The sequence below is a fragment of the Helianthus annuus genome, chromosome 4 (genome assembly GCF_002127325.2).
Source record: "Helianthus annuus cultivar XRQ/B chromosome 4, HanXRQr2.0-SUNRISE, whole genome shotgun sequence".
In the NCBI taxonomy this organism is placed as follows: domain Eukaryota; kingdom Viridiplantae; phylum Streptophyta; class Magnoliopsida; order Asterales; family Asteraceae; genus Helianthus; species Helianthus annuus.
This window is the reverse complement of record NC_035436.2, coordinates 155,719,186-155,737,181: the sequence shown is the minus strand read 5'-3', so window position 1 is coordinate 155,737,181 and position 17,996 is coordinate 155,719,186. Positions and strand designations below refer to the sequence as shown.

Here is a 17,996-nt window from a genome sequence, read left to right as displayed (position 1 = left end):
AGGTCCTATATATAGGACAAGATGTTACACTTAAGTACCACTAAATTAATACATATAAAAATACGAACTAAGTACTAATTATATTGTCTATCATCCCCCCGCAAGTTGAGGGCGGGGAACGACCTGCAACTTGGACCTTAGCATTAAGAATCTTTGAGATGGTAGAGGTTTCGTAAACACATCGGCTATCTGATCATGTGTAGAAATAAACTGAACTTGTAATTTCCCTTGAGCAACTTTCTCGCGAACAAAATGATAGTCACATTCAACGTGCTTCGTGCGAGCATGAAAGACAGGATTGACAGAGAGATATGTGGCACCTAAATTATCACACCAAAGTGTCGGTGTAACCTTTGGGGTAATACCGAGTTCGTGTAACAATGCCTCCAGCCACGTTAGTTCTGCAACAGTGTCTGCTAGAGCTTTATACTCAGATTCAGTGGATGAGCGAGATACCGTACGTTGTTTTCGAGCATTCCATGAGATAAGGTTGGAGCCTAAGTATATTGCAAACCCCCCTGTGGATCGACGGTCATCCGGACACCCGGCCCAATCGGCGTCGGAATATGCTCGCAAAGTAGTGCTCCAGTTAACATCAGTAAAGGCATGAAGTGTGGAGCCTGAATCTTGCCGAATGAAAAGACCAAAGTGGGAGGTACCTTTAAGATAACGCAAGATCCGTTTGACAGCAGACCAATGATTTTCTGTGGGATTCTGCATAAACTGACATACTTTGTTCACAGCAAAGGTAATATCGGGTCTGGATAAAGACACATACTGAAGGGCGCCCACTGTTTGACGATATTTCGTGGGGTTAGCAATAAGTGGGCTATCACCAAGAGTAAGAATCTGAGAGGTACTCATAGGAGAGGATACAGGTTTGCAGTCAGATAAACCAGCTTTGTCAATCAAGTCAGAAATGTATTTGCGCTGAGATAGGATCAGGTTTTTACCATGATTAACAACTTCAATGCCCAAAAAATAATGCAAGTTTCCCAGATCCTTGACTGCAAAAGAGGTACCCAATTGTTCAATCACGGTATTGATGGCTTTATCGTTATTGCCTGTAACAATTATGTCATCCACGTAAACCAAGAGATACACCAAGGTACCACGGTCCTTTAGTATAAACAATGATGGATCTGTCTTTGAACCATGAAAACCAAGATTATGCAAAGTTTTGCTAAGACGTTCAAACCATGCTCGTGGCGCCTGTTTTAGACCATAAAGTGACTTATGCAGCAAGCAAACATGATCGGGTTTGGATTTGTCAATAAACCCTGGTGGTTGTCGTAAGTACACAGTTTCTTTTAAGTCACCATGAAGAAAAGCATTTTGAACGTCTAATTGTCGAAGAGTCCATTGATTCGTCACTGCGAGAGATAAAAGAACCCGTATGGTTGTGGCTTTGACGACGGGACTAAACGTTTCCTGGAAATCAATTCCAGGTTTCTGGTTAAAACCTTTAGCAACAAGTCTGGCTTTGTAACGAGTGACGTCTCCGTTTGCATCCTTTTTGATCCTGTAAACCCACTTTGAATCAATAACATTAGTATTTTCAACACAAGGAACAAGAGACCACGTCCCATTCCGAACAAGTGCGTCAAACACTTCAGCCATGGCTTGGCGCCATTCCGGGTATTTGTTAGCGACAGTAAATGAGGAAGGTTCAAGAGTATCAGAGGGACCAGTAAAGGTATGATAAGCGGAAGGATCAAATCGAATGGTGGGTTTAGGATTTTGTCGTAGGTTAGAAGGACGAGTACGGGGTGGTGGAGATGGAGTAGTAGTGGCCGATGTTGGTTGGGTACTATTTGAGGATGTGACCGTGGGGTCCAGGTTATGGTGGTTAGGAGTCGTAGGTGTGGGTGAAGTAGTAGTTGGATGGGTAGGTGTGGGGGTCTGAGGTGTTGAGGTTGTGATGGGTGTCGAGTTTTGAGTCGGTGTAGTGAAAGGGACTGGGTAGGAGGAGTAGTAGGGAGGTGCATGGTTGATTGAATCAGGTGTAGGAGATGTAGGAGATGGTTGAAAGGGGAAAAGGTGCTCGTTAAACCGGACATGACGTGCAATGTACACACGATCAGTTTGTAAGTCCAGGCAACGATACCCGTGATGGATGGAGCTGTATCCTAAGAAGACACAGGGAGTGGATCGAAAATCCATTTTATGATGGTTATATGGGCGTAGGTAAGGAAAACATTCACACCCAAAAACTCGAAGGAAAGAGTAGTCAGGTGATCTGTGGAACAAACGTTCAAATGGGGATGTGTTGGAATAGGCTCGTGAAGGCAGCCGATTTATTAGGTAAACGGCTGTCTCAAAGGCAAACTCCCAAAAACGTTGAGGAGCATGAGAATGAGCGAGAAGAGCCAAACCAGTTTCAACGACATGTCGGTGTCTCCGTTCTACAATACCATTTTGTTCGCTAGTGTGAGGGCACGAGCGCTGGTGAATGATGCCAAGTGAGGAGAAAAACGGTGCAAGGTTACGAAATTCACCCCCCCAATCAGATTGTACCCGTTTAAGTTTAGTGTTAAATTGTCTTTCGACCATTTGCACAAATAATTTAAAGGTAGAAAAAACATCAGATTTGTTCGCCAGTGGATAAAACCACATATATCGTGAGTGATGATCGACACATAATAAGAAAAATCGACAACCATTAAAGGAAAGAGATGGGGCTGGACCCCAAACATCACAATAAACCAAATCCAAGATATTATTAGTACGAAAATTTGAAAGGTTCAACGACAATTTAGAGGATTTCCCCATTTGACAAGAAGCACATAAAGATGAAAATAATTTATTTGAAACAGGTAAATTACTAGGAGAAACAATAGATTGAAAAACACGAGCATGAGGATGCCCGAGACGTTGATGCCAGATGGTGGAGGGTGCCTTGATTGCTGTGAAGGAAACATGTGGTAGAGACTTCAAATTTGGAAGATGGAGCGAATAGAAACCTTGATTACTTGGACCCGTAAGTAGGATGGTACGTGTAGACTCGTCCTTCACAACAAAATAAGAGGAGTGAAATTCAAAGAAAACGTTATTGTCTAAGCAGAATTGTTGAACAGATAAAAGGTTCTTTTTAAGTTTAGGAACATGAAGGATATTATTTAGGGTAAAGGTTTTATTAGGAGAATAAAATTTGGAAGAACCAATATGACAAATAGGGAGAGGATTACCGTTGCCAACATGAAGGGAATTGTTACCAAGGTAGGCTTCAGAATTATCCAAACTTGTCAGGTCTGGTGTAGCATGACTATTGGCCCCTGTGTCGGGTTTCCACACAGAACCGTTTACAGACCCAGTCTCAGAGAAAGCCGCATAATTAGCCTGTGAAGATTCACGAACTGAGGAAGCATTGGGGCATTGCGCAGGGATGTGTCCTATACCGCATCGATTACAATGACCGTAAACCATGTTTTGGGTGGATGCCCAAGCAAATTGTGGCGTGCGGTTTTGACTACCAGCCCAACGGGACTCATCACGACCCCTAGTGTTTGCACCATGTGAGCTGCCACGGTAATTACCACGACGATTTCCTCGAGAATTGTTTGCTGAACGAGTGGAATAAAAAGCTTGAGAGTGGTTGTTTTGAGTAATGATGGGATTGAGTTGATACCCAAGTTGAGCTGCTTGTTGTTGCAAGGAGTTCAGCATTGCATTAGAAGAAGGGCTGGACATAGGAGTAGGCAGTAGACCAGCTGTGTTTGGGATAGATGTGGAGGCCATGAAAACCTGGGGTGTAGTGGGAAGGTTGCGATGAAGCATGTACTCATGGTCACTAAGAAGACCGTGTAATTCATTGAAGGTAATGGGTGGTTGACGAGCAATAAGGTTGGCTTTCAGGCCATTATACTCATCACGCAAGCCAGAGATGGTTAACATGGTCAGGTCTTTGTCTTTGAATGGCTCACCAATATTAGCTAGGGCTGTAGCGTATTCCTGTGCACGGCATAGGTAGGCGGCTGAGGTTTCGTCACTCTTCATCTCAAGTTTTAATAGCTGAGTTTTTAGAGTGTATTCCCTTGAGGAGTTGTGTGGTGCATAAGCACGTTCAAGTGAGAGCCATAATTCCCGAGAGGTTGCACCCTGAACATGTTGAAACGAAGATTCGGAGATTGTGGAGATGATGACCATGCGTACATGGGCATCGTTTGCGATCCAGTGCAGGTAGCTTGGGTTATCCATGGAGGCTGTGTCAGTGGTGGCTGCGGTTCTGGGTGGTGGGCAGGGAATTGTTCCGTCAATATATCCATATAAATTGTTGGTGATTAAGAAGGGATGGATCATGTTTTTCCAAAAACCATAGTTTGTAGGTGTAAGTGTGAAGGCAAACTTATGTGAGTTGTGGGCTGTTTTCTCAGCGGTTGTGAATGCTGATATCATTGCCATGGAGCCGGATTTAGTTGTGGTTGTGATGGAGATCAGAAGAGAAAAAAAAATAAGGAAGAAGAAGGGCTGCAGGGGAATGGCGGCAGAATAGGGTTGACTTGCAGCAGAAGTTGTTTTGCTGTAGGGTTTTAAAAATATGGCTCTGATACCATATTAAACCACAGGATACGTATTATTGATTCTATTGAATAAAGGATTACAAAGAGGTCCTATATATAGGACAAGATGTTACACTTAAGTACCACTAAATTAATACATATAAAAATACGAACTAAGTACTAATTATATTGTCTATCATTCCATGAACATGAGAGATGTAAATCATATAAACCAAACCAACAACATTAGTGTTTCATTGTTTTTATTTTAAACTATTATGCTACTATGTAAACAAATTTAAATGATATTCGAATGTAACGAGCTTATGATGTTACATCTCTTTCATATTTAAGGTAACTACTCCTTATACACTAATGAAGCTATACATACACCATGTTGCGTCATCATACGGGCCAGATGACAGAGCATAAGAGTTAATTACACGTGGTCTACTCATATCGAATGTTTGGTCTCTAAGTATAAGAAATTACACATGTGACCCCCGTTGTGAAGTTCTAATCCCTCACATCTTAAAGTACGAGGGTTGTTTAGTAATTAGATTATAAATATTTTATATTAGGAATAGATTAGTTATGCAAGTATGGAGACTAGAAGTGAATAAACGAAAGGTCATAACCAACAACTTAAGGGATCAACATTTCCCTGGAGCAGTGGCGGATCTAAGATTTTTTTCCTCTGGGTTCATTTTTTTGAGTGGTTATATACTTATATTTTCACAACCATAGGTTACCATTTTTTGGTTGGGTCGGGTCGCAACTCACAGAACAAAAGAAAGACCTAAATTTCCATTAGCATTAGCTCTATAAAACTAAAATTGCCTAAGACCTAAAGTTCATATGAAATAACCATCCTATAAAAACCAAAAATCACAACTAATGAGTTCATAAATTTAATCAAATATTGAGTATTTGAGTTAAAAACTTATGCCAAACATGCTTAATGAATCAAACTACACACTTATGCCAACATAGACTTAAAACCTAATAGCCGAGATGGAAACTTGAAGAATTGAAGAACTTGAAATCGCTTAGAGTGAACACAACATGTGTAATCGAACTTGTGGGTATACTGAAAGTACTATATATATTTTTTTGCAGTGAACTATGTAAGTGACAACAGAGAAAATGGTGACAACGAATTTGGTTTTATAATATTACCATCTCCAACCAATTTTTCTTCTGTTACTAACCAATTGATTTTGGATTTTTGGGGGAATACGATTCTAGCATATTGTTTTTTTTTCTATAAGATAATCTTTTACTTGTAATGATACATAATAATATGAACACACAGACATGGCAACTTCAAACACCGAGACAACTTTAGAGATTGAGGGAATATTAGGCAAAATGGTGACTTTGCTTTAGCTTCAGATATTTACTAGTTGTCTGATGCTTGGGTTTAGATATACATCAGCAAATTACAAGACAATTTTAGATATTGAGGGAGATTACTTAGATTAGAAGTGGTGGAACTGAGGTGCCTGTTCGCTGAAAAAATACAAAATAAAAACGATCTAATGCGGGAATCGAACTGGGGTGTTAAGGTTTGAAATAACGCGCTTTACCAGTGTAACATCAGACATTTTCATGCTATGGGCTCACCTACAATTTATTTATGGGTTCCCACCATATTTTCTTATATGTTTTTCACTAAAAAAATACAAACCGAATAGGTTCATGGGAACCCGATGTTTGAATGTAAATCTGCCCCTGCCCTGGAGATGCATTTGTTGGATGGATCGATGACTTCAAGCAACACCACAGGAGACACACCTCTTCAAGATCAATGACATCCACAAGTTCAAGAGTCACAACCGTTTGTGAAGAGACGTCTCTACAATCGCACATGTTCGTTTGGTATAAATAGGGTTTGTATGTTTCAATTGTAATCATCAGAATCACTTATACTTCACATTCAATATAGTTATTCGTTCGATTGTTTGTAGTTTATCATTGTGTTCGTGTTCGTAAGGATTCTGACCAACAATGGTATCAGATCGCATGTTTCAAATCTGGGAAGAAGAAGTCGATTAAATCATCATAACCAACCAGGTTCTCTCGAATTTTTTTTAGGTTTTGTATTCTTTTCAAAATTTAATTGCAAATTGATTGATTGCAACAAAATATTTCGTTTGTTTGAACTCTTGTTTTGAAATTCAAATCTCAAATGAAATCTATTTTTTAAAAGAACAGAAAGTATGTTTTAGAAAATAATGCAATTCAAAATGAATCTCAAATAGCAAGTTAGAAATTCGAGAAATCCTGTGTGGTACAAATCCTTCGTGGTAGAAAACCTTCGTGGTGCAAGACCTTCGTGGTGGAAAATCCTTCGTAGTGCAAGAACCTTCGTGGTGACAAGACATGTATGGCAAAACAAGAAAGAAAGACCTGTGTGGCTAAGCAAGAAAGAATGAACTAAAGCAAGAAAGATATGAAAGAAAAAGTCTAAGAAAGCAAATCAGAAAGGAAGTATGCCAGGATGAGGAGACGACAAGGAAAGCACGTCAATGTCAATTCGCGAGCAAGGAAATATATCCCTTCAATGCCCAAAGTTGACTGAATCGAATTACACTTAGTGGGCAATCTGGATGGAAACGATCTTGAAGGCATCAGTGCCGGCCCTATGGGCTTACAACCCTAGGCCCAGGCCTAGGGCCACCAGATTTAAAGGGCCACCATTTTTCTAATAGGTTTCCTTATACTAGGCCCATTTTGTACATAATATCTATCTTATAAGTGATAGAAGGCAGGCCAGAACGTGAAACCCCAAAGCACGTGGAATGGAAAGAGTCTCGATGATAGGGCAAGAAGATCGTTGACGTCCTGACGATGGCTATGTAAACACGCAACGATGAACGATAATCATGGCATCCCAATTTCAATCCGCAACAATAATCATGGCAGGTAACAACAGTCGCTTTTTTACTCTTTTTATATGAACTGAAAGTCTGAAATCGAACACACTGGCAACTTCAACTTTGTGAAATTAGTTTGAAATCAGTTTCTGATTCGAAATAAGTTTTGTAATTTGCAGTACTCTGATTCAATTTTGTGAAATCAGTTTGAAATCAGTTCCAGTCGCTTGGAACCTGGAGGCTGGAACACATTGGCAGTTTGGCACTTTGACTCCTTTTTGCGAATTAATTTTGTGGCTCTCACTCAGGGGATGAGGTGGTGTTCCCGCAAAGGGCCGCATGGATAAATTCCCAGGTGACAAGAAAAAGGCTTTATTTATAGCTAAAGTACACAAATCAATAAACAATAGTACAGAATAAGACAGCTTACAAAAGACGATGCTACAAGTAACAATCATCTAACACAAATCAATTCAACATTTTCACACCACATTCTCTCTTAAAATTACGATTTGCGTACATATGAACAAATCACAACAGCAGTCATCAGTCTATCTGTCGAGGACTCTCAATATGTTAAGCAATGAAAGGAAAAGATTAATGATATCGAGATATAGCGCCACAGCAGCCCAAATGTACTCGTCATATGTGTATCGCTTGATCAGATTATCAGTGTCGTACACAATGTAGCCACAGAAGACTATAGCAGAAAGACCAGCATATATCATCACTGAAATCTTTCCCAATGGAAAAAATATCTGCAGAGGTATTTAAGAAAATTAATTACAAGTTTAGAACCCAAAATATTTATTTTGAGAAACATGTACAGGCGAGGTTAACAGACCTGAATGAAGGAGAAGACGATGAGCACTATGAGAGCACCGAACAAGAAAGGACCCAAGAAATTGAAGTCGTAACCTTGTCTTGCAGCCCAAAATGTGAACAAAGTGAGACTCACAACCACCGCTGCTGTTAGTATAACAGCTTCCAATATGACCTTCCCTGCAATAGTTTTTACACGATTGAGAAATTTGTTTCGGAAGTAATTGTGTTCAAAAAGCAGCATTAGCTTAATTGCAAAAATGGCAAAAATTGCTGATAAACAATTTAAACAGTTGCATATAAGATAATATGCCGCAAGTTGGTTGTCATTATTCACAAACGCAAAGAATGGCGGCCAGTTTGGAACATAGAACCTTTGATGAAACTTGTCGATAGTTTAATCCTTTACGAGTATCTCCATCAACACCCTATCTAATGACTACAAGAGGTAATGGTTACTTTTCTATAAACCGTTGGTGCATATAGAATTGAAAAAAAAGGCTGTAGATCATGAAAAATATTGTGATATCATCAACAAGAAGCATATAGGGATACATACACCTTGTTGGCTGCTGCTTATGCAACTTATATCTCTAAAAATACACTAAACCATACTAGAAATACCGACTATTTCCCTATTTAAACTGTTTGTTCAACTCTTCATAACAAAGAATAAAAAACAATAAGCTTGCCTCCCAAAATACACCAATGAAAAAAAAAGATCTTAGCATTTAGTAGTATCTCATTGTTGTAACTTTCACAACTGCAACAAAATTAAGCAACCAATAACTAAAGTCCTATCTTGTTGCACCACCATTCGGTGTAATAAAGACCAGTGAAACTCTGAACGTTGTATTTCCTATTACTCTAGTTAATTCGGTAAAATATCAATCGGTTATCATGGTGGGATATCGGTAATTTTAATATCATGCTGAATTTATATATATAGCAATTTAACACTAACAATTCAGTATACTCTCCATACCATTAACAAAATAACCTCTTGCAACTTGCAAAACACTAACAATTGTAGCAAGTAGGAACTGACTAAGACCTAAAACACTAACATATAACACTAACAACTTTCAATTAAGACTTAAAACACTAATACCAGCAATAAGAAGAAAGGTATTGATATCGGGAAAATCGGAGATGTATGGATCCAATATTGGTCAAATATCGGTCAATATCGGTATCGATATTCTGACCGATATTTTGCACCGATATCTTGGCAGGGGACCGATAACCGATATATCAACAGTATATCGGGATATTAACTACATAACTCCATACATTGATCAATGTAATCCCATGGCTAAATCCATTCTCCAATGACCACTAAAACACCATAGGTCATAAGAAATCTGATCTTTCTAAGCCTAAAAGTAGCACACGCCCTCTAATCCTACTCATAAAGCTACGGGTTTGTGCACTATAAACTTAAACCCTTAACCACACAAAAGGAACACCTTTCCTACCCACCCTGAAACCGCGAGGCCACAAGCCTAAACTGTAATTTAAAGTAGAAACCCGTGTCATCAGTAACTACAGTAAATGCAAAAAAAAAAAAATCTAAAAATCAGGATCATCTAGAAGTATGTGGCCAGAACAACGGTTTTTATAGCGTACCAGATTTGGCTTAGAAACGGTTTAACCAGGTGTATCAGGCGGTTCAACAGGGTGTATCGGGCAGCAGTTTAACCGGTTCAACTGGCAGGTTTGAACCGGTTTTTAAAAGATTGACAAAAATGAAACATTTAAACCCATTAGATACAATTTTACCATACTAAAAACATAAAAAACTCATAAAACAAATTAAGCAGCCGTTAATCTCCAACTTACCACTAGTAAAGGCACAAGTCAACCCAACAGCAAAAGCCAGAGAAACAGTAAAAACCGCAAGCAACACATAATTAACCGGATGCCGCTGATAATAACACGACAATGGACAAAGCGCTGCACAACACAACACAGATCTCATAAGCACACTCAAAACATCTCAACCACAAATAACATTGAAACTTGTAATAAACAGACATACTGATGAAGGGAGTAATGATAATAAGAATATAAAGAGCGAATCCGCCACGAGTAGTTGTTAAGTAAGTGACAATCGGATGATACGAGACGACAATAGCACCGACAACGACGGTGAGGAGTAACTGTATAGCGACGATTGAGTAAATCTTGCGGATGAATGACCACCGGAGATCAGGTGACTCCATCATGGTTGGGTATAGTGGTTCGGTTGTTCCTGACTCCAAGTCATCCTTCGAGAAGGTTCGGTTCCACATGGTGAAAGTATGTACGGGATTGAGATGATTTGATTGAAAGTTGGAAAATTAGGGCTTGGAAGTGGTAGGTATATAAGGGGAAGATGAGTTGGTATGGGAGTTGACGCTGGAAGTTTCTTGGCCGCCTGGTTTAGCCGCCTTGGATGCTATGTTTTTTTTGAACGGCAAATTTGGATCATGGCGGACCACTTGAGTATCATTGTGCCACCAGAACCACCCGATCATATCCATCTCCACGAGGCAATAATACCTAAACACCAATTCAGGAGGAAACCCAATAAATCTGGGAAAACCCCCTTTGTGGGAATCAAACTCATAACGTAATGGTCATAAACCTTATCTCACCCCCAGTACCACTAGGCTATAATGCCATGGGTTCCTTGGATGCTATGTTAATGTAAGACCATGGTATGGGATGGATAGTATTTTGGAGACTACCCGTTACGTAGGCGCCACGTCATCACGGGAGGAGGAACATCCTCTTAGAGACTACCCAACGGTGTGGGGACTACCCACTTTAATAAAAAAAATCAATATAATATTCAAATGAGATAGAGACATAAATGAAGGGGGCCCACAATTTTGGTCCGTCTCTAACGTCCAGAGGAGGATGGAGGTGCCGCGACGTGCCCTAGGGGGCGATGTGGGACGACCCACTTTGAGGGCGCCGGACCGGAGACGAGCCCCATACCCCTCGGTCTAAAAGAATATGTTTGGTAAAGTTCAATATAAGTGAAGCATATGAACACTTAAAATATGAACATCCACATGTTAAAAGATATATAATTCTCTAAATTGTTTAGTAGTTTTCTTAGTTTTCTTAATGACGAAGCTATGCCTATAACTAATTGTGTTACAAGTCATAAATATATAAGTGATATTTTTTTGTATGATATTTTTTAACTTTAAACTTTAATTAAAAAATATATATTTTATTTCAAAATATCATTTTGTGATTTCTAAATTTTCATTAGTTAATAAGGATATAAATTTTTTTCTTTATTCAACATGTGTAATACATAGGTTTCTAACCTAGTGTTTTATAAAATTGAAAAAGGCAGCAAGCTATAGCATGTTATTAGGCCATCTGTAGTCATAAAGCCCCTTGTGGGGCGTTATGCGACACGTGTCGTGCCACGTCACACAGGGGCTTTATGGGGCGTTATGTCACTAGAGCCCGTAGTTATAAAGTCTCTACCTCATCATTACTCAATTAATTAATTTTTGTTTTTTAATTAATTTCTAACTTTATAAAATTAAAAACCATTTCATTAAATAAAAAAAAAACATTACAATAAAATAAAAAAAGCGTTAAAATAAAATAAATAAAGAAACTTTACATTAACTCAAATTATAATAACCGGGCTTCTTGGCTCAATAAAACCGTAAAACCTTTTGAGCCCAGCCCAATACAAACTCAATACAAACTAAAAACCTATTTTTTTCCAGTGGTTTCCAAGGTTCTTCCTTCTTCTTTCTTCTATACCTGCAACAAAAGAACAAAAGAGAAACAGAGCAATGGAGGGGAAAACCAGAAAAAAAAAATCAAACGAATGGCGCCGCTATGGAGGTCGCGCCCCACCCCATTTTCTCCTTCATACCGCCCTTTGTGGTGGTGTTCGGCAGCGCGATGGGGCGCTATGCCCATCCATACCGCCCCACTACGTTTGATCTTAGGAACAAGCAGGCAAACCAAACACGTATGTGAGTCATTTTTTAGGCTGAAAACGGAAATTACACCAATTGTTTCACGCTAATGCGTTAACATTTGATTTACTTTTCACCCAAAAGAAAGTGACGGTCTTGATGTCTTCGATTAGTCTTTATACTGGGATTGATTTGTTAGAAAACATGCCACTATTTATAGACTTTCAGATGCCCAAACATGCACTCATGTAAATTGTTTAGTTATCACTTCTTGAGCTCCTCTCTTAACACTTGAGAGGTGGAACAATAGCGTTCAAAATCATGTTGATAAAACTGAACCGGAGAGGGGAAAGTTGAACCCGAGCGGATTATGTTTGGTTCACTCTTGGATACTAACTATTTAAAAAATGATATACGATAGAAGCTTATTAGAAATTAGCTTTTGGTTTGATCATGACCTCAATCCAATCACTTTCTCTAATTTCCAAACATGAAACAATGTTTTCAATTTGTAAATTCAATACAAAACAAACAAGCCATTTTTTGGTCAGTAGTCCGGTTTAGTATCGAACCATTTCTAAACAAAAATTCGGATTATTTAGACAAATGTAGAATTTTTTCCCAAATCTCTCTTTTATATGAGATATATAACGAATTCATAATAATAGTTATTAAAAATAAATATGACATTATAATTGTTTAAAACTTTTCATTTTGTTTTAAAAATATACCTACCTGAGAGTTGAGACCCATCATCTAAGTCATCAAATCCACTCATTTAATATCTAGAAAATATTTAAAAACATCAAATCTAAGCCAATTGACATGTGCATACACACACCATGTCTAAGAAAAAGGTTGTCGTTTTGAAAGTCGATTGATTGGGAAACCCCACAAGGTGTTGCAACCCGATACCATGATTTTGAAAAGCATATTCTTTTTTTGGAACATCGTATAATGTCACATCTACATATGGTAGTACGTGTAGTGGTATAATCCATTTCAATTCATTATTCATGTGGAATCTTCTCTCGTTAGATACATAACCCAAACCCTTTCCAATTCAAATATATTATTTTGATGATTTTCATTTGTATTTTATTGAAAAACAATCTGAAGTCCTAAATCTAGCATCAGTTGACCGCGAGTGATCATTACCCGTATCAAAACACCCCCACCAGCAAGGAAGTTCTCTGCGTCCGTGCGGCTATGCACGAACGCATCCTTCGAATCCAGTCGGTCCAATGATGAGAAGAAGCCTTACATTGTGTAGGAAAACAGATGTGCATAGCGATGCGGCTGGCACCGCATCATATGGACATTTTCGTCACGACAAGGGATATGGGCAACAGCAACAGTCACCACAGACGGCGATGCGGCTTGGCACCGCATCCCGCATATGTCTTTGTCAGAGCATAGAGCGCGGGATCATCAAAGGTTACCGCAGGCAGCGATGCGGCCCGCACCGCATCCTGCCCACTAGGCAAGTGAGACTGACACCACAGAGCAAGTGGCACCCCTGGCAGTCGCCTGTCATGCCATACGTAAGCAACGGACTGACACTGCAGTAGGACGTGGCTTCACCTCCACAACCGACTAGCCTGACACACCTGCAAAGGGGCAGCACGTCGTCAGTCCGTCCCTTCAACTCCTCCTTCACTCCTCGGCTATAAATATCAACCCCAAACCAGGTTTGAGGTATCTCTTCACAACTCTCTCACTACTACTACTATCACACTTTGCTTCCCAAGCAAATTACTGATTCTCACACCGGAGAGTGGTAACAAGGAGCACCCCCCACCCCATCCTCCTTGTTATGAGTCACGACTTGTTTCCTTGTGCAGGAGATCAACCAGCGGACGATCCAGCCAGCGATCTTCGAGAGGAAGGGATTAACCCTTCTTGACGAGACCAGTGAGTTAACCCTGCCCGGTTAACCATTGTTTCATCATTGGCGCCCACCGCTACTCTTAGCACTTTTTCAACCATCCCTCTCCCTCTCGAAAGATCATGTCTGATCGTCTAAACAACACCACCGGGGATAACCTAAACCCCGCAAACCCAGGGCCTGTGGGGACTACTCCTCCAACCCTAAATCCTGGCCACATTGGCACATCAACGCAAGGGGGCGCATCCCTTACGTTTGGACACGATCTTTCACAGTACGCATCTGTGATCCCTCCAGACACGAATCCTCATGCCTGGTACGACCAGCAGGCAACCCTGTTGGCCGCAGAATATAACAGAGCTTGCGCAGAAGCGCAAATACCGGTCGGGCCTACCCCGGCACCATATACACACGCGGGTCGTACTTTACACTACGACGGCAGAGCTGTGACAACCCTCACCAAATCAGGTATCCGTACGAATTAATTACTATTTAATTAATGCTTAATTACTGTGCTTGCTTATAATTGTGGTTAAACTGCTACTTGAATTCTGATACATACATATACATGCATCATACTTTATTAACTGTCAGTCCGTTATTTACATACGAACTATGGTGGCAAACTTGATGCACAATAGCACAGTAACACAATGAACGGATAACCCAGTAAACGTGCTGACATAGCCAGCACCAGACAGACACTGTCTCTAAGGCCAGTATGAGCCGGGAATAGTTTACTACACTAGTAGGGAGTGTAGGGAGGTGAGGATTGTAGAACTGCGTCACTAGGTGATAGTTATAGTGACCGGATGTGCCTAAAACATGCTCTAACTGCAAAATCCTGCACTTTAATACAAAATTCAGCATTTAAGCTAACTAGTAAAATGCAAAAACATGGGAAAATAATACTAGACACTTTCCAAAGTGTCGGGAATCCATTGTGTCACTAAAAATAATATTACAGACACTTTAAATGCTTATTAAGCACTTTAACGGATCAGTATCCAACCGAACAACCGGACTTTACCCGGAACATAAACATATTGACAATGACATTGTTTTTCCTTTTCTGAGTCAGTTAGGGTCCCTGAATACCCTAACACCCTTTATAATTCATAACACACTAAATACCTAACTTAAAGTTCTAACTAATCAAACTAGTGCTACACATTATATATTAGACAATTAAGTTAAATGGTCTATAAATAAGACCATAAGATCATTCATTCCTTCACACCAACACTTAAGAAAATTGCACTCTCTCTCCCTCTCCTCTTGAAGTCGGTCGAGAGCTCCCACACACCCACCATCACTTTCAAATTTCAATCTTGCTAAACCACATACATACAAGTGTGCTAGAGTTTGTACAAGGAGGCTCGGTGCTTTCGGAATCACAAGGACCTCTCTACATCGCTATTAACCACCTTGTTTTCGCTTTGATTCTTCCCTAGCCTTGAGCTAGTTGTAAGTGATTCTAAACACCCTCTTGATCTTGTCTAAGGTGGTTAATAAGAGATTTAACGGGTAAAAATCGAGAACACTAAAGATCAAAGCTAAAAGTCTTGTAAGAATGATAAACTTGATGGTTAAAGAGTAAATAATGGTGTAAAACTCATGAATCTTGTTTAGTTATGGTTATTTTATGTTGTTGGTTGCTAGTAGTGGAACGGATCGTCATCTAACCACGCTAGATCATGTTCATAGAACATGAACTAGCAATATGTTAAGTAGGAAAGATACAAGATGACGAACCCTTTCATACATAAACATGAACTTGTGTAAAAATAGTTTTTCTTGTAAAATGGAATTCTAAACCCATAGATCTAAAGATCTACAAGTGGTATTTCCAAAGAACCAAGTGTAAGATGCAAATCATGTTTCAAATCCGGATCTTTCTTGAAACAAAAGTGTTTTGGTGAACAAACAAGTGTGTAGACACTTGTGTAACGAAAGGATTTAACAAAGAAATATTTTCGTAATTTTTTACTAAGAAAAGTTGTAAAGTTACATGATCTTTGAAGATAAAGTTTTCAAGAAACCGATTTTATTTTTAAAGATAGAAAGATCTGCTAAAAATGTTGGAAGATTACTACGTATTTTCACATAACTTACAAGTTCATGTGTTTGCGATTTATACTTGTTTTGACTAGTTTAATGTTTGAATGATGTATGTTGATGATGGGAAAATTGTTGATTGAATTTTGAAAAGAAAATGATACGCTAGTAAGCGTGGCCACCTCCAGTTACAGAGGAAACTCTGGTGAAATTTTTCCAGAAATATAATGCTTGGAAATATTTTTGTAACAAGTGTTGTGAATATATTTTTAACTTGTTTTCCCAAATAAAAATTCGCCATGATTTTTATTACAAAATTTCCAAGTGTCGGAGGTGGAATTTTCGTAAATAAAACTTGCTAAATATATATTTTTCATGGTAACACTTGTGAGAATTTTATGATTTTTTTGTGAACTACATAAATATTATTTTTAGAGTAAAAATAATATTACTGGAATACTCTGAACAGTAACGACTCCAAAATAATACTAACGCCCTCACAATGGATATTTAAGTTACACCGGTATTATTATTACCACACGAACCTTAAAATGTAACTTATGTATTTTCGAAAAATACTCGTAAGTGTGTATTTTGATAAAGTATTATTTTGGGAATTATACGAAGCAAAATATAATATTTTGGGAAAAATATGTATATTTTGGAGATAAAATATCCTAGACAACTAAAATAAAATATATTTTATTAAGTGAGACTTAATAATATATTCTTGGAATTATACAAACACACATGTATTAAAGCCCCCATCCTTGGGAAGGAATAAAATTTATAAATAATTAAGAAGTGTAAATACGAAATAGTTGTCTAACTATTTCCCAAAAACTTAAACCTTAAGCCAAGGCACGGCCGTCCGTCTAATAGAAGTTAGTACGTGTAGGTCGTCACTCAGCAGGTTGACTGGGAGATTACTATTTCGAGACGCACTTCTGTGAGTTCATGTCCCCCTTTTCTCTTAACTGTTTTCAGTTTTTATACTTTGGGGGTGAAATACATGTTACTATGATTACGAATACTTTTTACATGGTATGGTTAGCGTAAGGAGGGTTACTACTTAGATCATGTGAGTGGGTAGGCGGGAACTGGAGGCCATTAATCCTCATTGTAGGACCGAGGGTCTTTAGCGGTAGATCTATCTGGGTGTAGCGAGCCCAGCCCTAGGCCCAACAGTACGGACCTCGGGGTGACTTGGTACCCGACGCAAAAATCTGCTAGGTTTGAGTCTTCCTACTGCACTTCACACATATCAATGGCCTTGCAAACCATTGGTGATCTCTTTATTTCCTTATTTGCTACATACCAGGGTTTTTATACTTATAAATGTATTACAAAGGTTTTACATACTCACTTTCACATGAACTCGCTCAACATTTTTGTTGATTTTTCCAACTTACATGTATTTCAGGGAATTAAGGATCTGGCATGGTATGCTACGTTTTCACGCTGCGTAAGAGTTATGGGGTCATCCAAGTTTAGGGGTTGTGGCTTTTACCTGGACGAGTCACAGTTCTTAAACTGCGTCTGTTTCATGTTTGTGGTTATGTCTTCTGAACAATGTTTTTATATTGTTATGTTGTAATTCCGTTGCATGTGTCGACATTTTAAAACTATGTTGTGGTACTTTTATTTTAAACCATGAACCAATGGATGATCTGCATGGTTTTACTTTCATATAGCTATGTTGTGATTAAGCTATGGTATTAAGAAGTCACACCAAATAAACCCACGCTTCCGCAAAGCCAGGGTGTGACAAGAGCTCCCTCACGTCCAATCTCCTGAAGTAGGCGTGAGGACCGCGGATCCTCTTACTGTGACGTCCGCACAATTGATGAGGACGATTCCTCATACGGGTCCCGCAGTAGGGGCCCAATACATAGCCGCCTAGGCCCTC

At 39.1% G+C, this 17,996-nt stretch overlaps 1 protein-coding gene across 1 annotated transcript; it reads right to left on the bottom strand.

Annotated features, from left to right (window-relative positions):
- Positions 1 to 7,734: 7,734 nt before the first annotated feature.
- On the bottom strand, positions 7,735 to 10,769 carry LOC110937005 (protein LIFEGUARD 2). Its single transcript, XM_022179417.2, has 4 exons — positions 10,242 to 10,769; positions 10,043 to 10,156; positions 8,223 to 8,380; positions 7,735 to 8,136 (listed from the first exon to the last, which is right to left on the bottom strand). Exons 1-4 carry the CDS (start codon positions 10,492 to 10,494, stop codon positions 7,930 to 7,932), a joined length of 732 nt encoding a protein of 243 aa, XP_022035109.1. The 5' UTR covers positions 10,495 to 10,769; the 3' UTR covers positions 7,735 to 7,929.
- Between the last annotated feature and the right edge of the window lie 7,227 nt (positions 10,770 to 17,996).

Coding starts and splice junctions, on each gene's coding strand:
- LOC110937005 (XM_022179417.2), bottom strand. CDS start 10,494: ATGTGGAACCGAACCTTCTCGAAGGATGACTTGGAGTCAGGAACAACC. Junction 8,381..10,042: donor GACTTGTGCCTTTACTAGTG/GTAAGTTGGAGA, acceptor AAACTATTGCAG/GGAAGGTCATATTGGAAGCT. Junction 8,137..8,222: donor TCGTCTTCTCCTTCATTCAG/GTCTGTTAACCT, acceptor ATACCTCTGCAG/ATATTTTTTCCATTGGGAAA.